Source organism: Leptidea sinapis, chromosome 17 (assembly GCF_905404315.1).
Source record: "Leptidea sinapis chromosome 17, ilLepSina1.1, whole genome shotgun sequence".
Classification (NCBI taxonomy): Eukaryota; Metazoa; Arthropoda; class Insecta; order Lepidoptera; family Pieridae; genus Leptidea; species Leptidea sinapis.
Window position 1 is genome coordinate 1435822 of NC_066281.1, and position 21456 is coordinate 1457277.

General features: G+C 34.1%; 1 protein-coding gene across 2 annotated transcripts; it reads left to right on the forward strand.

Annotated features, from left to right (window-relative positions):
* The first annotated feature begins 99 nt into the window (after positions 1–99).
* On the forward strand, positions 100–18039 carry LOC126969143 (G2/mitotic-specific cyclin-B3). 2 transcript variants are annotated; one of them, XM_050814457.1, is made up of 8 exons: positions 100–248; positions 458–766; positions 1579–1856; positions 12694–12910; positions 14211–14465; positions 14825–14980; positions 15320–15494; positions 15894–18039. In XM_050814457.1, the coding sequence occupies exons 2-8, from the start codon at positions 467–469 to the stop codon at positions 16055–16057; spliced, it is 1545 nt and encodes a 514-aa protein (XP_050670414.1). In that variant the 5' UTR covers positions 100–248; positions 458–466; the 3' UTR covers positions 16058–18039. The 2 variants fall into 2 exon arrangements, with proteins under 2 accessions (XP_050670414.1, XP_050670415.1); XM_050814458.1 differs by having other exon boundaries at positions 12697–12910.
* Positions 18040–21456: the final 3417 nt, after the last annotated feature.

Sequence of the window (21456 nt, forward strand, 5' to 3'; positions counted from 1 at the left end):
TATAATTTCGTAAATACAATGTATTGTCGTTGGTAGAAACGTAGCGCTGAATACTGCTCTATCATTGGCTGTTCAGTTAACCAATAGACATTCAACGCAACGGTTTTGTAAATTGTAATTTACTCTATTCGGTTGCGAGTTGAAGTAACGAATTTTAGATTTATTTTTGGTTTTGTAACTTTTCAGTGTCGTTATAACTTTAGTAAGGAACCAATTAAACGAAAAACGGCCGCAGCCGTCTAAGTTTTGTAAGTATTTCCTTCTTTGTACGGATGTCTAATGGCGCCTTGAAAGTAAAGTTTCCTTCACTTGTTTTGCCTCCATGTTAGACCTAGATTCACTTGAAATTCATGTCGTAATTTGTATTTTTTAGTTGTTGCTACCTCAAAGGTTCGATTTAAGTTTAAAATTAACTAAACTATAGTAAAAACACGTGATAGATATCGGTTATTTTCAGTTTATTGCAATGGCGCCAACACGGTTGGCACCGAAGCCGATTGGCGTCAACGAAAACACAAACGGCATCCTAAGCCATGGGATCACGACAAGGAGTAAACAGCTGGCTACTCTAAAGGGGTACAAAGATGGTCTGAAGGTGCCAAACAAGCGAAAAGCTGATAGTCCGCTGAAAGACGCCACAGCAAAACGGGCGGCTTTTGGAGACATCACCAACGCTTGTAATAAATCCTGCGTTAATCATGAAAAAGACAAAAGCATGGCACTTAAAAAAGTTACAGTTGAAAGCAAAATGCTCCCTGCAGTTAAGGTTATTTTATTTATTTTTCTAGTTTATTGGGTAGAAGATATTATAGGTAAACATTCATAAATAGGTGATGATAAAATATATTGAACACTTGAAACTAAAGTATTGCAAATAATATATCAGTGATCCAGCTGATCCCACAGTAGTAGGTATGGTACCTCTTTATAGGGTCAATGAACTTTCCCTCCAAATTTATTTTTCAGAATCTTAGTCTTATTTTAACTTCATTCATTTATTATTTAGTATTTATTTTATAATTATAATATGTTCATGACTTTTTATGCTCATCAATGCACAGATATACTAATAAAAATAGGGGGTCTCTTTGGTGATATTTAATCTTATATTATATAAACAAAAAGTAAATATCTATATAATATCACAAAAAGTCAAGTAGCTATTCCGACAGTGATGTGTATAATGTGACTAATGTGTGATGATCAGATGATGCAATACCCTCTGATGTGGGAGGGTGTTGCAGAGTACCAACTTCATATTGCCACAATTCTGTTAATTCAACAGTTACTTAGAAACCTGGCTGTGACTAATCAAATATAATAATGATAAGCTTGTTTAAGTTTGTGTTATTGTATTTTTAAAATATAAACCACATTATATTTTAAACAAACAAAAACCGAATTCCACAAGATGACAGAATAAAGGTGTTTTCACTCATTTCTGAACATTAGTAAAATAAAAATACTTCCAAAGGTTTATCTGTTCTTTCCTATGTAATCTATTACTAAGTTTAATAACTCATTTCTCTATCACAAGTTATAAAGTATTCCCAATTATATATTTTAAAAATATTGCAGAGCATCAAACCTCCAACTCTAACTTCTCTGGTAAATGGTAAAACCTCGAAAGCAAAACAACTGCATAAAGTTGCTTCAAATGCTATAGAGAGTGTCCATAAACATTTCATCAAGGATCCAGTAAAGCCAATAGCTACACGGGCACAGAATGGGATCCTCAAGAACATCACAAGGAAATCTCTGGACAAGGAGAGCCAGAATCAAAGTACTGGCTCTTCCAAATCGATCAAGAGTGATACTTCGGAACCATCTCTATACATGACAGCTTTGGAAAACAAGTAAGTAACTATTGACGTATTTCAGTGTAAAAAATTATCAATCTTATTCGGAGGGTGTGTATATCTAATTTATCCTGATTTAACTACAAATATCAAACTTCTGATTTCCCTATATGAGGCAACACCTGTATCATCTTATTATTACCTTATGTTGGTATGGTGATTTGTAACAGGGCTAATAATAATAATACTAAATGCCAATAAAACAAAATTTAATGCATATAATCTTACTAATCAGTTTTAATTAATACCTATTCTTATTATTATTATTTGGGGCAAGATAATTTGTGTAAAAAGTGTGTCGATATTATATATATATACAGTCAAAATCTGTTATAACGACATCGAAGGGACTACTCATATTGAGTTGTAACAACCGGTGACAGGTATTAATAGGAAAGATAATATGTATATTCATGTAGGAAATTAAACTGCATTTTGTTTACTTCAATACAAACATATAATATAAAAGAACAATATCATTATTCCATCATTTTTGTATGCATAAAATCTGTAATTTTAGTTTGTTTGAAACACTTCTGTCGTGCATACACATTTTGTAATTCACATTGGATTTTAATCAGCGTATCGTCACAATTTCCCTGCATGTGGAACTCTTCATTAAAAAGAACAATCTTTCGTAATACACTAAACAGCATTGAGACCGTCAATCAAAGTTGGCACTGTAAATTGTTCTTCCGAGTCTTCCTGTTCATTTTCATTTTCCTCTTGAACTTCACGTACAATATCATCCTCCGTAGCTGGTGCACAAATTGCAATAGACTGATCTACATCAATGAACTCGTCTGTTTCAGTAGTAGATAAAGCAGGTCGTAAATTTTGTGCTAATTGAGCCAAAGAAATATTGTCCTCTTCATCGTCATCAATCACATCATCTGAGGTTCTTGTTATAAGACTTGTAAGATCTTTAAAATCTGCATGACCAAAGCAGTTAGCTATAGTTTTTTGTGAAACTTTTTCCCATGCTTCCGATAGCATCAAGATGGCATCAAGAACCGTAAAGCTGTTCTGATTATTACTGTCAATGCTTTGTATTAACTTTAAAACTTGCAGTCTTCTATAATGAGATTTTAAACATCTTATTACACCTTGGTCCGTAGGTTGCAGTACAGATGTAACATTTGGTGGTAAGAACACGAGTTTAATACACTTCAGATTAGTAACAGCCGGATGAGCAGGACAATTATCAACTAAAAGAAGAACTTTCTTATTGTTTGCTTTTAATTCAGCGTCCCAGTTTCGTAACCATTTTTCAAAAATTTCAGATGTAAGGGTATGTTTTTAAAGCATCTTGGTTTCTTAGATTTCCCAATAACTAAAAACATCCTTTTACAGGATCCTGTCATATTTGCTGCAACCATGATCGTTAGTCTCGTCTTGGACATTTTTCCCCCCGAACAATTCTCTCCTTTGAATTTTAAAGACCTGTCTGGTGTCATATTGTAAAAAAGTCCGGTTTCGTCTGCGTTATAAATGTCTTCTGGACTGTAGCCTTCGCATAATGTAGGCCACTTTTGCGTAATCCATTCGTCTACAGCATCTTTATCCACACTGGCAGCTTCACCACTCATTTTCCCGCCGACAATGCCATGTCGAGCCCGGAAACGTTGAATCCAACTAGACGAGCAAACAAAATCTTCACCAAAACGTTGAGCAAAATCGTTTGCTTTTTGTTGAAGAATTGGTCCATTTATTGGCACATTATTTGTCCTTTGATATTTAAACCACAAAGCTTCCTCAATCTTCGTATGCCGCGTTGTTCTGGCTCGTTTCATTTTCAAAAAATTCTTGTCGTAAAGGATTTGAATTTTCTCCCTTCCTTTCCAAATGGTTGAAATTGTCGAGTGAGATACACCATATTCTTTTGTCAGGTCTTTGTTTGGGATTCCTTTCTCTAGCTTTGAAATAATATGCGATTTTTCTTAGATACTGATTTGTTTTCTTTTTTGCGACATGTTACAATTTTCACAGTTAACTCAACAATAATGTTTTGGTGCGTCTTGTGTAAAGATAAGTAACAAACTGACTTAAGAGATATGACGAAGCGGGCCTTGAGGCTACGGCATGCATGTGCTTTGTTTCTATGAATTACAAAAGACCCTAAACTTTGTTTACTTTTATGATAATAGCCATTGACTATTATACTGTGCCAGATGTGGATACAGTTACCTATTCAAATTGTTTACAATACAGCTGAGCCGGTCGTTCTACAGATATAATTCTCCGAAAACATTCACCAAATGTGGTCGCTTAATGCGGTATGTCGTAGTAAACAATGTCGTAAAAACCAATGTTTTAGATAAGGCGGTCATATAACATTCAGCCAGGACCTTTGATTTTGGTAAATTTAACCGGTATGTGGTTCTAAACGATGTCGCCATAATCGGTTTTGACTGTATATATATAATATTTCATCATTATTAATTATATGATATCCTTTAGTAATTTGTAATACTAATAAGTAATTGATAAAAATGGAAAATGCTAGAAAAACACTTGACATGTTAAAAAAAATGACATCTGTGAAAGTTATCTAATGTTGTTTGTTAAGTTTTGCAATTACTTTGACAATTTTAATTTAATTATACATTGTCCAAATTTTTAGTTTAGTATGAAATTGGTGAACAATTAATTTTGTTATTAGCTTTAGATTTGTCATCAACCTTATTTACCCATTTTTTTTTGTTGAATTAAACTGCTAGATCTTATGATACAATTTATCGAAAAGAATAAATAATGATGATAATATTATACATCAAAATAGCTTTATGAATTGTTAATTTTCCTCGACTTGTTACTTGTTAATTCTAAGTACAAATAATTGATAATTAATTTAATTTTTTTTATGTTACTATCACATCATCAGTATATGATTTTCTTTGATTAACGTTAGTGGTAGCACGCACTGCGAATTTTATTCGCGCGGTTTCTCCCGCAAAAATCTGTGACATATGTAATTGTATGAAACTGCACGCACTTGCGGAATAAAGCTCGCGCGAATATTTTACCGCAAGCAATCCGGATTTTTTACAATTGGGCGTGACCGCTCAGTCGCGTATTGCTTATGAGAGAAGGATGTCGTGCTCTTCGCCTTCAAACTAATCTAGTATATAAAATTCTCGTGTCACAGTGTGCGGGACCGAACTCCTCCGAAACGGCTTGACCGATTCTCATGATTTTTGAGTGCATATTGGGTAGGTCTAGAATCGGACAACATCTATTTTTCATCCCCCTAAATGTTAAGGGTGGTCCACACGATATTTTTTGTTTAATTTTTTTGACTTTATTTTTTAAATTTGTTTGATTATGAGTCAGCATTATAAAATACATACAACTTCACCCATCTACGATCAACAGTTACTTTTGTATCGCGATTTTAATATCGGCAATACAACGTTTGCTGGGTCAGCTAGTAATTATATAAATAGCATGATGATCAGAACACACACACACGCACATATTGAATTTTGAAAGAAACCATTCCAAAATTTATTACATTTCATTAAAGCTATATATACAGTATGGGACCAAGACGGTCACTTAAATGTTGATTTTTAAATTATGACAAATGACACGAACGGTTGACTCAGTTAGAAGAGCGCTGGGGCGTAGCCCTAGACGCGTAGGTTCGAATCGCACATCGTCCGTAAATTTTAGTTCAAATTATTTTTTTTAAAGTTATTTTATATATATTACTAATAATAATAAGAAATACTTGCATCCATCACTTAAACAATAAACTGACTGTGGATTGATGCCGTTACTAACAGTCACTCTTTTGTGGCTAGCTTACACAAGTTGTTTGAGTATTTTGTTGGATTTTAATATTATACACTTAAAAATTTGGCAAGTTATAAGTAATTGTGTTGTGAAACTACGATTTAAGTACAAACTAAGTAACCACAATCTATGCAAATAAATAAATATCATTTCATTTAGACTAGCTATATATACCTTAATATAATTTAAAATTCTTAAGCTGCAAATATGAAAAAGAGTCACCATATTTTAATTGCCACTTCTCCTTAGGGCTCCACTTTTACCAAATGTTGGAAAACGGCAAAAAAACATATATTAAATATGTAAAATATACCACGAGGCGTACTAGCATCACAATACATTGCCTATTATTTGCGCGATCACATATCTAAATATGTATATAGAATCATCATCAAAACCGGTCAAGCCGTAATTGAGTTATAAAAGTCACAGGCATAAATTATAATGAATAAGAAATGTAGATTCGCATCGGTGAGTAGTAAAATTTATAGTTTTCATAAAATTAAAAAAAACATATGTACAGACAGAGCAGTGGCGTCTTTACGACATTTTCTTAGGGGGGGTAATAACTTCAAGAAGTCGCCTTGTAACTGTAAGAGAGGGTTAAAGGAAAAAAAAAACAGCAAACACTTTTAATAACACTTTATTATTTGTAATTTTAAATCTCTATGTAAAATAAAAACACTTTACAAAAATAAACTTTAGGGTTTTAAGGAACATAATGGTTATTAAAAATTATTAATAGTAAAGTAACATAAACGTAATTTTTTTTTTTGTAATTTAATAAAATACGTAAGAATGATACATAATATCATAAATATAAAATAATTAATTCAACAGATAAAATCTAATTTTCTATTTTTTTTCAGTAGCAAACTTATTAATTACCGAATCAATATTAATTTCAACATTTCGGTGTATGTATAAAAGAGCTAAACTTGAAATTATTTCTTGGCCCATTGTTGCTCTCAGCCAATTTTTTATTATTCTAAGTGTTGAACGTAAAGTAAAAGTAGAACCTCCTGTAAGGTTAAGTGTAAACAAAAAGTTCGTTCTCTTCAAATTTCGGTGATAAATTCCCATTTTAAAACGGAGATTCAAATAAATGTATAATTCTTATTGTTAAAAAATAATTGATTGAAATAAATCTAACATTTTCGGCAAGATCCAACGATATTTACGAATCTAAAATTCCATTTTCTCTAGAATGGTTCAGAATAAACCTGTTTTATTTGATTTCCTGCACCAAAACAGATATTTCATAACGAGAACTAAGACAAATTTTATGACTAAAGAATTTTGTGAGAAAACGTTTTTGAGTCAAAAAAACTTGGTATACCAAGTTCTCTGACTTTTGGAAAATTAAATGCGCGGAATGGGAAAGTCGGAATTCTCGTAACAGACTTGGAAGGATATTTAAATCTGATTTTCGATACAATAATTGAATTATGACTTTGGGAACTAACTACTACCGAACATTTGATTTTGTTTTCTCTTTAAGATTCATCTATTCCATTGTTTTTGTCAAACTTCAAATTTTATTTGAGACCCGATTTTCGTTTTTGTTTCCTGATTTCTGGGGGAGGTAGTTACCCCTATTACACCCCACCCAAATATTAATTAATTTCCGTTCGCTATTTGTAGTAAAAAAAATAGTAATAATTTTTCCTCCTCCAGTATGTTTTGATACGTCCTAATAGATACATAATACAAGGCAAAACAAATATGCGCTGTTGTACATTTACATGCGTCTTGGCTGAGACCTGAGTATAAACTGACACAAATCGCGCGGATTGCGGAATTTTTACTGAATTGCGTGATTGAAACTTATTAGTTATTACTGAAAGGATGCTTCCTAAAATGTGTAAAAATGTAAAAACACAGTTACAATACACACATTTTAATCCTTTTAAAGTGTTTTATTTAAATATAATATGAATATAGCATAATTTATTCTACAGTATTGTATAGCATCACCAGCTGATTAGCCTAACCTAGCCTAAAACTGATTTCCAGTATGGTTTCTGTCAGGGTCGCTCAGCTTGTGATGTTCCTATATATCTCACCCATAGATAGGTAGAAGCGGTTGAGTTTAACATGGACTTAAGTTTTCACATTGATTATAGCTCTTACGTCTGGGGTAATTGGATGATATAATCTTCATTGTATGTGTATTGTGATCCCCAGTACCAGCTTCTTCCATTATGATAAGCTTTTGATACTTTGGCATTTCGTACATGCTCTATATATATGTATATCATGTGCAGGATGCACGCACTATATAACGGGTGCTCAAGAGACATTCACATTACATTGATGTTTGTCATTCACTAGACACCTACATAGAATGGTCTGCTGGCTGCTTTTTTTCACGAAACAAAGACTTAGGGATCTTCAGATCTAGAGAAATCATCTGTTCACCTATGCCATGTACGAGGGGTGGCTGATATAAAATCTACTTTGTTAAAGAAAGTTTTGAAAATCGAACTGGCCACTGCAAAATCATATTCTATATTTATTCCTTTTTCAAAATTATGACGCTATTTTTTTTCGCTTGCTTTTGTTTTTTTGGCGCGGCTTTGATTTCACCATGTCGAAAGAAAATTGTAAAATGATGAAATTTGAGCATTGAGCAGTGATTAAATTCCTAAGTAAAGAAGGAAATACGCCTACGCAGATCAGAGAGCGCATGTTAAAGGTGTTTGGTGATTCAAGTCCTTCTGAATTCGTCATAAAGTTTTGGTCGAAGCAATTTAAACATGGCCGTGAGAGCCTGGAAGACGACCCACGTAGTGGAAGGCCAATTTCTGCTGTTACCGCAGATAATGTTGAAAAGGTGAAGAACCTGATTCTTGCAGATCGGCGAATCAAGCAGTGGGATATAGCCAGAGATGTGGGCATTAGCAAGGAACGAGTTCATGAAATTATTCACGAACATTTGGGCATGTCCAAGGTGAGCGCGCGTTGGGTCCCTAGAATGTTGACCCCCTTTGACATACAAAGGCGAGTAGAATGTTGTCAGGCATTTCTAGACCTGGTCAAAGGTAAAGAAGAAGAGACTATCTCTCGAATTGTGACCTGTGATGAAACTTGGATTCGCCAGTGGTATCCGGAAAGCAAACAAGAGTCAATGCAATGGAAATTTAAAGGAGAAAAGCCGCCAAGGAAGTTCAAGGTTCGGCCGTCGGCTGGAAAACTAATGGCCACCGTATTTTGGGATGTCGAAGGGATTTTGATGATAGATTATTTGCCTAAAAATACAACAATGAAAACTGAATATTATGCAAACTTGCTTGACCAGCTTCGTGAACAAATCAAAGAAAAGCGGAGAGGCAAACTCAGCAAAGGTGTTCTGATTTTACAAGACAATGCTCCTGTACACACAGCCTTAACGGCGAGGTCAGCCCTGAGCAAAAACGGCTTCACAGAAATTAACCATCCACCTCATACTCCAGATCTGGCTCCCTGTGACTATTTCTTATTCAAAGATTTAAAGAAAAAATTGAGGGGTCGCAGATTTTCGACGGACGAAGAAATGAAGGAAGCTGTGACTGACCATTTTGACGAGCAAAATAAAAATTACTATTATAACGGCATGATGTCACTTATTTGCAAATGTCATAAGTGTATTTCACTTGCAGGAGACTATATAGAAAAATAAAAAAAAAACTAGCCATCAAAGTCTTTTCTTTCATAGTTAGGTAGATTACTTATCAGCCTCCCCTCGTATGTATCCATCAAGTGAGCCAAATACCATCCATGTCCGTTTAACCGCTGTTTTATAAATAAATCCACTTAAAATATTTCTAAATACTATTTAAAAATATTTTATCAGGTCATTATAGTGTGGTTTATAATAATAAGACAAAATAACAGAGATACTTATTATTCTCAGTTTTTATTAAAGTAAACAATTTGCGAGTGGAACTTTTATCTTCCATGTTATATCAAATTGAATGATACCTACTTGATATTATTCCAAGGCTGCTGAAAAAGTTAATTAAGTAAATGTCGCGCGTCGGTGGCGGGCGTAACGGTAGACGGAACTCTTACCACCACGGAGCCACCAGTTCGATCTTCGTATCCCGCCATGTAGCAATTCGTTTTTGGTTTTCGTATGTAAGTTTATTAAACGCTTTATAAGGTCGGCAACCATCTTATAACTGTTGCAAGAGTATGATTTGTTGTATGATCACATTACACTACCAGACATCACGTCGAAATGCTAAATTCCACCCGCATCACGTTGAAGTCTGGCATTCTACAACAGCGCGTTTCGCAAAAAAATTCTTGCAAAACCACGCACGCCCACTTTGTGGGATTAATTACCTACGGCTAATGTTTTCCCGAACAGATACGATTTAGGGATCTTCAAAATCATAATCCAACCGTCAAGTCCGGCAATGCATCTATTGACCCCTGGTGTTGCGGGTGTCCATGGTAGGTAGCCTCACCACTCCACATCATGGCATTTGCCCCCTCTTATATAAAAAAAAAATAGTAAATGGTTTTTTACATTACTTAAAATCTACCAGTCGGAATCGGTCCGAATTGTATTCAAAATCTAAGTTTGGTCAAGTCCTTTCGGGCGCCAATCGCGATGAAATCTGTAGAGCCGTGAAGTTATAATAATTAATGATACGAAAAACGGGATAAAACCAATAAATTCCCGATTATTGAAAATTTTTAAGCGGGAATTTAAAAATACCATCAGGTGATATATATATAGACCGAAAATAAAAAGGAAGGGGAGAAGAAGAAAGAAGGGCCTTCTTGGCTAGTCTACGTATTATTCGGTTTATAATAATTATTGTAAGCATGACGTCGTAGTAACCATCCTCTAAACATTTAAATGGATTTATTGTACTAATAATTACGGAGGTCCAGTTAAAAATAAAAATCAAGAAATATGTCAATAATTGATGATTATGTGACAAACAGGTAGGTAAGAAAAATAATCGCAAAACATTCATCATATGGGGGTTATCCTTTATTTTTGGGATCGTAGCAAATAAATCCATGTTTCTTCACCTGTTACTGTGTCCAGTTTGTATCTATTAGCTTGAGTGGAGTTGATTTGTTACTTCGGTAATTTCCTTTGCAAGGACATTGTAATAATTTTATAGACATATTTTGCGGTATGGATATATTGTATTTTTAGCCAGTTAATATTTTTCGATAAATATATTATTTTTGAGCCAGTTGATAATTTGCGGTAAGGATATGTATTATTTAGCCAGTTAATATTTTGCGGTATGTATATGTACTTTTTGGCCAGTTGATATTTTGCGGTATGGATATGTATTTTTTCGTTGAAAACGTATATCATTATTGGCAAATATCCATTTGTCATGAATACCGAGAAGCAAATTTAGGTTTCGTTGTTATATAATTATGTTTATTTATAATTATTTATTAAATCAATCCTTCATCCTGACAAGACCTATTGCGATACAGGCTTAACCTTACATATAAAAACTATCGTATATAAACATAAAATCGTAAAATAACTGTGCATTCTATGCCTAGGTACTTTTTTACCTAGTTAATCATCCTCAGTAGAGACAGGAACTACCCCAATTTGGAACCCGTTCAGTGAGCTAGCAAACAAGTCAATCCTTTGTTAGAGTTACCGGGATTACGAACAGCTTCTATCGCGTCCGCCTCATCGCGCGTCCATTCGGTACCAACAGTACTATTCGCTTTTAGATTATATATTTATGTTAGTTACTGGTCAGAGTCGGATAATATGATGTGATCAGGTTTGAACACGGACCTTGCTGTCTAAACCAACATGACATGACTCATTAAAGTTGAGTTCCTCTATTTTGGTTTTTAAATGTTGCTACCACTATATGCGAGTTCTATAAAAAGGCATAAAAGGCATTTATTTTCTCAAAATTGATTCCTTTAGAATTCTTTTTGATATATGACATAAAGCGGCCTTAGACTTTGCACAAACTTTACCTACGTAAATTTAGCTGAGTGTAATATAACGAGAAAAAATAAGAAAACTGGAATTATTACGTTTACGTAAATACGTAATTTATGTTTTCACACTTGCGCAAAGTTAATTTTCTATAGTACACTAGCTGACCCAGCAAACGTTGTATTGCCGATATTAAAATCGCGATACAAGTGTTGATCGTAGATGGGTGAAAATTTGAAGTTGTATGTATTTTTTAATGCTGACTCATAATCAAATTTAAAAAGAATGTCAAAAAAAAATTCGTGTGGACCACCCTTAACATTTAGGGGGATGAAAAATAGATGTCCGATTCTCAGACCTACCCAATATGCACTCAAAATTTCATGAGAATCGGTCAAGCCGTTTCGGAGGAGTTCAATGTTTAACACCATGACACGAGAATTTTATATATTAGATTTTATGACAAATGCTCTTATAGTTAGGTTTACGTTAATTTTTTTTTCATTTACAAATAAAAGTGTTGAAATACAATCCTCTCTATCTGGTAGTGCTGTTCATCGTAAACTTTTAGAGAACTTTATCTGTGAAACTTTGTGCCTATATTATATGGGATTGGGAAACCTTCCTGTTCAATACTTATAATAAGTATTATCACTTACCCGTCACAACACATGCAAGCTTGTGTAGTTATTTTTGTGGAGTATTTCATTAAAGCAACATTTTAAAAGTATAGGACAATGTAATCAATCACACACACACACACTCACGCATTGTTCCCGTCGGGGTAGGCAGAGACAATAGAATGCCATTTGCTTCTATCCTTACAAACCTCACGCGCTTCCTCTACATTCATTACTCTTTTCATACATGCTCGTCGGTTGCGGGTGCTTCGGACCTCTCCTTTTCTCAAAACGTCCCCAATTTGGTCGACGAATGTTCTACGAGGTCTCCCGCGACCGACTTGCCCACACACACACACTTGCCTTATATATTTGATGCGTCATTCTTTTTTCACTCATTCGCTCCACGTGTCCAAACCATTTCAGTCCAAACAATGTAATCATAATAAATTAATATTATATTTACTTTAAGTACACTTTTTGTCAGCAGCATCAATGAAACAACAAAAGAAGAATGCAAGACTATCAGTGAAAAATTGGACAAAGTTAACTTAGATGACTCGATTCCATCGCTCGATGATGATAAAGAGTCCCACCCTCAAGTTCCTGAGGGAGTGGTGGACTTTGATCTCGAGAACTGGAATGACCCATACCAAGTGTCTTATTTTGCTATGGACATATTTAATTATTTAAAGAGTAGAGAGGTAAGCTTGGCATATCACTATCTCAAACTAAACAATAAATATGTAACAATACGATTACTTTTTTATTATATACCTTATAGGTTATGGCAAGTCATCCTTAATTAGTCATAATCATGGCACCCGTTCGATGACATCAGACAAACTTGAAGTACCTAGAGTAAACAATTACTTTGGCGATAGAACTTTAAAGAAAAGGATACCATATCTGCTTAATAGTTTGCCAGACGACATCCGACGGGAACCAAACAAAAATAAATTTAAAAAACTATTGAATCAATATTTATTGTTGCAGTAACATTTGTAAAATACGCTTTAAGATTTATTTTATGAGACTCGCTCGATCCTGTAGACAAACTGTGTAAACAGTTTTACAGGACTTTGTACTGTATGTTTATAAATAAAAATAAAACGTTTTACCCACAAACTTACTCTACTAGCGTAATAGACAAAAACTTTCCTCATTACGGCGAGACTATATTTAAAATGTTAATGTGTGATAGTTTTACAGATGTGTTAGTGAAGTGTCTAGCTGTAGTGCTACTTTTGGTCAATACCTATGACAAATATTGACAAACGGCGTCATATTCACGTGTACAATATTTTATTTTCTTACACATATTTTTTGAAATGCTTATAATGTTAATAAAATAGTGTTTACGGCGTTTAAGAAATTTTATATTTTATTGCATATGTTGTACGAAAACAAACATTATTTACACGTGAAATGCTTCTTTAGTTGGATTGTTACTTTATGTAAATTTGGGTACCGCAACGGCACCTGTTTTCTACCCTCAAGCAGTTAATGTGTAAGCATTATTGTGTTTCGTTCGAAAGGGCGGCGTAGCTAGTGAAATTACTGGGCAAATAAGACTTAACATCTTATGTCTCAAGGTGAAGAGCGCATTTCGGTTGCCGCTCAGAATTTTTTGGGCTTTTGAAGAGTCCTGAGCGTCACTGCATTGTACCTAATGGGCAGGGCGTATCAATTACTATCAGGTGAATGTTCTGCTCGTCTCGTCCTTTTTTCATAAAAAAATGTATGTTAATAACGCAAAAATATAAATTTTGCCGGATTGTGTTGTACAACTACCAATTTTTAGAATTACGGAACCAAAATTCAAGTACTTAATTAAATAAATTTCATTACTGTTTATATGTATGTATACAACAACAATTAAAACATCCATAGTACCAACACCATTGTACTGAACTATATTCCCGCAGATAATCGTATGGTCTATGTGTTCTTGGTTTTAGTATTGTGTCAATATAGAAATAATAATGACTCGTTTATTTGCAGCCACTCTTTCCAATCGACGATTACCTTCAGCGAATGAAGGGCATTACGTCCTGGATGAGAGCACTCCTCGTTGACTGGATGGTGGAGGTGCAAGAAAGCTTCGAGCTGAACCACGAGACACTGTACCTGGCTGTGAAGTTAGTCGACCTCTACCTCACTCGTTCCAGTAAGACCAAGCCAGAGAAGGAGCACCTGACAAAAGAGGAGCTGCAGCTACTTGGTGCTGCTTCACTCTTCATTGCAGCTAAGTTTGACGTAAGATATGCTTCAAGTTGAAATAAAATAACTTAAACTACATTTGCGTAACAAATACTTTTTTATTTGTAAATTATTTTTTAATATCTTGACAAGACATTGATATGATACACTCCAAACACAACAGTGCAGTGCTATTTGAGTTTTCATGAAATCTTAAGGTCTTAGTAACACGACGATTGCGATCGTCATGGTGCCCTTCAAACCAAAACAAACTATTCCTTACACACAACTGCTAATAGGGTGCTGATGGTTCGTCCTGTACAAAAAAGTCACCCACTCTAACATTATATTGCTTGTCTTTGTGATCATCAAAATTATTTGATCCAATTTATCATTTTGTCTTAATTTGATTACAGGAACGAATTCCGCCTCTGGTGGACGACTTCCTTTACATCTGCGACGGCGCCTACACGCTCAGCCAGCTTCTACGCATGGAGATTAATATTCTCAAAGTGATTGACTTTGATCTGGGCATTCCACTATCCTATAGGTTTCTCAGAAGATATGCCAGGGTGAGGCTTCCTCTATAAATTATATTTCATATTCATATTATGATATGGTTGACCAAAGGTTTTAAATATTTCGAATTTCTGAAAACACTGTATATCATAATATAATATACCTGTACATATGTTTTTGTTTCACTAATAAATAGTTGCAATATTTTTTTTATAACTCATAATTAATAATAATTATTAATTATTAGTCTCATAATTATCTGACAACTACAAAATTCGTTTATTTCTCATAATATGTAGTAATAATTGAAATAGTACAGCAATAATTATTTCAAAAAATGTTAGACTACAGTTGGGAGGCAGTAGCTCAATCTATCAAATCTCTTGTTGTAGTGTGCGCGAGTGTCGATGCCGACGCTAACGTTAGCGAGGTTCGTGCTGGAGCAGTGTCTGTTGGAGTACGGGCTGGTGTCGCTGCCGGATAGCAAAGTGGCCGCCGCCGCGCTCTACCTGGCGCTGCGAATGAAATCCATCTCGCACTGGACACCCACTCTGCAGTATTACACAGGTGTGTATCTCATGTAGAACAGTGTGAAGACCACTGTCAGCTGAGCAATACAGCCGTCTTACGAAAAAAGTGGACTGTATCAAATGGAACCCGGAATAGATCCGATGAAGCTTGCACTGGCGGCGACACTTAATCCGGTTGGTTCTGGCGGTTTTTAATTCCTCTTCACAATTCATTTCGCGGCGCGTTAATTTGCGTGTTGCGTGCGAACGGGTTACTTGTGCGTGCGTGCGTCAAGGATTCGACTGCTGACACTGGTTTGCGAGCGGCTGTCGATCCAAAATGGCGCGGTCAAGGGGCATAACAGGATTAGATATGTAGCAGGGACTAAAAACTATTTTCTCCTATCACTTTTGATTTAAATTATTTTCGCCTAACTTATTTGTTTGTATGTTTCAGGATATACTTTGAAAGATATACTCCCCGTGGCACTAGCACTCAACGCAACTATGCACAAGAAGCCCAAGTCTGCCATAAGTACAGTTCGCAACAAATATTCACATACAATATTCTTCGAGGTGGCCAAAGTACCACTTGTTGAAGACTCCGTGCTGACCAGCTGAGTATTGTATGAACTTCTTGTGGGATACACTGTAAGTCCAGCTAATTAAAGTGTTCTAAGTGTTAAGTATTACAAGTCTCACAGTGACAATGATTATTAATATATGGTGTGTGACAGTGGACAATATAATAGCTCTGTATTTAATGTGAATCACATTTGTATTTTTTTTATTATACAATAGTAGTCGATAATTAACCAGCGTTTTCAGAAACCCAAATTTTTCCTTTAGTAATATGATGGACAATTAACGAAAGAATAGTTAGGATATGTTTTGTATGTAAACAATATGTTGAAAGTGCAAATGCTGATAGCAATTGTCCACTTAGGGATACGTGCCAGTTGATGCATTTAATAATTAAGACTGATGTGATGTGGTGTACTACACTAGTGTGGTCACCTAAGTTTACATCTGGGGTGACTGATTTTAAATTTAAATTGTCATTGTGACTGATATGAATCTTGTTGTGGCATGTCTCAGTAACGTTAAGTTGTAAAAAAAATATGAGAAATTCAAAACAAACAATATGTATGTGTATATGTAATCATGCTTAACTGCGAAGAAGCTATGTGTTAGACAAAGTTAATTTGTGAGAGTTAGTGTAACTATTCATTTATTAACACACATTGTAATTGTTTAAAAAGTATTTCATTGAAATAATTAAAATCATAGTCATAAGCTTACATTAAAAGTGTAAATAGTTGCAAATTATCAAACTGAGACAGTCATTGACCATATGTTATCATACCATAGATAATGTAACATAGTTAAGTTAAATGTGCCATATTGTATGGCTTTTCTGGACCACCGATGAAACATTGAGCGCGATACTTTATTAGGTTGGGTACGCTCTGTTTTAATTTACACAAACCACTTTGTGTTCACTATGATGGGCATCAGTATCCTTGTCTCATAGGATGTAGTGTTGAGGTCTTCCTATAGGAAAATTGTAGGTAATAGTGGCTTTGTGTGTAATATGTGAATTTATATCCGTTATAATATCACTCACTTTTTCTTACAATAATTTTTAATTTGTTTATGGAAAACTTGTTGAATCATCAAAATTTTTTTTTTATATAATATAATTTTATGTTGATTATTTTGTATATATTTTTTTGGATTATTTGCAACACTAAATTTTTTCCGCTTAGTGTGCATATGATTTGAATAGTCAAATCATTATTAATATGACAGAAATCTATCTTTACATAATGTCTGAATGTCACTAAGTAAATACATCAAAGCACACACACCTTTACAAGTAAATTGTGAGATATTGTGTTTGGTATTCTGTGCGAGCGAATGTTGACACAATATCCGTCAGTGTTTTTGAAATAAGTTATTTTTAAGCTTTCTTTCATTTCAATATCACTAACAATTCCAATGAATCTTTGACGGCTCGGCTTGTAATAATGATTGTATTAAGTGTAATTACACAGAAAGTAATCACACAACATTTCTGATATTATGAACTTGAATTTGTTTCTGCTCAGGTCAGTGAGCAACTATCAATATATACTTTGTAATCACTATTTATTTTGTACAGAAGAGACAATAACTAATTTTAGATAACTTTAAAGTAATATAATGTAACATTCTGATTGTTTTGTTGTCTACTCCACTTGCTTCCAACAGCAATTATGTTTTATATTGGCTATGTATTTGTATTTGGCAAACTTTGCTAATACTTATTTTAATTATTATTACTTAATATTATTATTATTAATGGATTTTGTAACGTTTTAATTGTAATTTACATAGTAATTATTGTGAGATTAATGCTGATGTCTTATGTTTTGTAATTTATCACATTTTAAAGAGTACAAATACAAAATATTGGTATGTTATTATAATGTTGTTTCTCTAATTATAAGTTTTAGAATAATTAGTTTTAACAACTGATTCTTTAATGTAACTTGTAATTGAACTATACAAATAATTGTGAGCCGACACAGTCGTGTAAATAAAAGTAATTTTGGTTTGATTATATTGGTCTTATTTACATTTTAGTGTCAATCACAGCAAAACCAGTTGTGTGTCAACTTCCTCTGAATCCTCGAGGTTAGATATAACAGAGAGTCGGTTATCAAACGATCACCGCAATGTGGATGTTTTTTCCAGTTATAGGTGCAATATTTTCCTTATTTTTTGTTCAGTGTGTAGTCCTCTCAAATATGGAGACGCATAAAAAAAGTTCTAGGTAAAAAACGTGAACACAAAACCTAGGAAGTAAATAAGATTTTTTTTTTCTTTAAATGTTGCTGTTTTATTCGCTTTCGTCCTGAGTAGGTTCCCAACAAGTACAAGTAGATTATTGTTTGCTTTAAATAATCAATGTTTTATAAATTATTCACCGTAGTTACCAACTTGTACGATTTTTACCATATTTTTTTTATTCGAATGTTGCTGGTATCTACAGTACCTACATAGCAAGTATAGTATTTCGTACATACCTAATAACATGTACGGAACTCTTCGTGGGCGAGTCCAACTGGCATTTGTCTGGTTTTTGAAGCAAAACTTCTTGAGGGGCACTCGAATTTTTTATAAGTATATCACCATTTGGGTACCTACCTAATTCTATATTTTTTTTATTTATATGTATGAATGTTTATTACCTATAAAAAATATGTTTCACAACAATTCTTTAAATATCTGGACCCGAAGATTACGAAATCACAACAATTTTCGAAACCTTTACACATAGTTACACCTGTTTCCATCACAAATTCGTTCATCACCAGACTCAGCTTTTTCACTATTGAAATATAACATTCTTGAATCTGATGATGATGATGGTGTTTGATATATAATATATTTGAAGCCTGAGAAGAGTCGTGATGCGCTTGGCTTTTTTTGTGATTTATCCAAGGCTTTCGATTGTGTTGATCACGAAACATTAGTCAGAAAACTTCACAATTACGCTATTAGGAATATAGCATTGGACATAATGACATCCTTTTTAAATTGTAGACTACAAAAGGTGGACGTCAATGGAAAGCGGTCTTTTGGATCAATCATTAAGATGGGGTTCCACAGGGCTCGTTTTAGTACCTTTTCTATTCCTGATTTAAATTAACGATCTCCCTCATATCGCTATAGATAAATATCGAATTGTGTTGTCTGCTGATGATACATCACTCATATTTATAATAATCCTGATTACCAAATTTTGATGATGTTAATAATAAAGGTTTGAAGCTTATTACTTAATGGTAATAAAACGAAGTCCATTAAATTCACTTTACCTATTTTAACAATTATCAATCGATGTACAAATCTATTACAGCTTAAAAACGAGACATTATAGTTGATATCTACCGCTGTTTTTCTTGGAATAACGTTAGATGCTAAACTCCAATGGGACCCAAGAGCAGACTTAGTTCTGCTGCATACGCAGTAAAAGGCATTTATTTTCTCAAAATTGATTTCTTTAGAATTCTTTCTAATTTCAGTTAAAACAATACCACCGCTTCGGAAACAATTATCGACCGCTTAGATATTCAGCTATGTAGTAGTAGCATTTACGACAGCTTTTTTTTAATAAAACATTATATTTAAATCATACACTCACGCCTTGCTCCCGTCGGGGTAAGCAGAGACAATAGAATGCCACTTGCTTCTATCCTTACAAACCTCACGCGCATCCTCTACATTCATTATTCTTTTCATACATGCTCGTCGGTTGCGGGTGCTCCGGACCTTTCCCTTTCTCAAAACGTCCCCAATTTGGTCGACGAATGTTCTACGAGGTCTCCCGCGACCGACTTGCCCACACACACTTGCCACATATTTGATGCGACATTCTTTCTTCACTCATTCGCTCCACGTGTCCAAACCATTTCAGCATTCCTTGTCACAACATCCTCTTTCAAACTACAGCGCGCTCGTATTACCGCATACGGAATTCTATCAATCAATCAATGATCGCATCTCAACTCCGTTAATTCTGCTTTTATGCTTCTTCTGCCATACCCAACTCTCACTCCCATACATTAACGTGGCGACAAGCACTCCATTATTTACAGCCATTCGCGCTTCTATTGGGACAGTCTGGCCGTTTATAAAGGCATGCAGCGCTCCATTCACACAGTTTCCCGCAGTCACTCTCCTTTCAATATCGCCTTCATATCTTCCGTCTTAAGAGTTAAAAATAAGTTTATAGATAATGCCTGAACAGCGACTAGAACTTTATTAAAAAGTGTATACATTTACCCTTAAAACTATTATGTATCTTATGTAAAAAAGGTTCGTTCCCTAACAGACTGATAGAACTGCAAGATTGGTTTATTTTAGTTACTTTCACAGCATTATGTTACATGGTATATTATTATGGGTTAATGCTGCTGATATTGATTCTATTTTTACGCTGCAGAAAAGAATTCGGGCAATTTGTAGTATCTAAGATCGATCTAATTATATATTGAAATTTATTTAATTCGCGTCCATTGGTTGTCGTTCAGTAGACATATGAGTTACAAGAGGCTTGGTAGCTGAAGTAGATACAAATGGTCTATCTGACCCGCTAACGTCAGGGTGTCGAATTTGCGTGACAGTGTGCGCGCGCATCGTAATAATTCACTCTGATAATTTTTCCCTAACGCGCTAAAAGAAATATTAAGTACTTCAATAAAGTCAGAAGTGGAACCTGTTGTACCTTGGCACTATGTGTACGAAATTGGAGTAGTCTTGTACCATGGTCAGTAGACAAGGTACATTTTTTTTAATTATTTCACATTCACGTAATGTTTAATATTCCTAATAAAATATAAAAGCTTTGTCTCATTATAAAAAAAGAAACTGAATAACATTCTGATTTTTTCAGAATTTATGAGTTTTTTTTTGTTAAATATGTTATTTAAACGAATAAAACGGTTTATGTTCAGAATACTTATATTTTCCATAAATTACCCCCAATTCATAGGTACATAGGGTATGTGTACCTTGACCATAAATCCCTTTTATCGATTTAGTTTAATTAAAACACTTGTAAGTATGAAATATACATTTTGGTGGTGAATACACAAATAATTGACCTTTCAAAATAAGCAAAAATCGTTTGAGTACAGTTCGTCAAATAAAAATAAAAATCTTAAAACTGTCTTAGTTACAACAGGTTCCCTATAGTTTCTCAAACAGTTGTATAGGTTATTTATTATGGGATGTAACAAAAATAAAAACTTTATATGCATTGTGATTTAATCACTTGAAAATGAGATGGTATTTCGTCGTAGCTTCGACAAGCTTACAAAAATTACAAAACATATCTAAGTAATATACAATATAGATACATGTTAGGTTAAGTTTTGATATCAACATGGAGAACTCTAGAAATATACAAATTAATTCACACATATTACAAAATATAAGCCAACTAAGTTAAAAATTTACACTTTAAATAT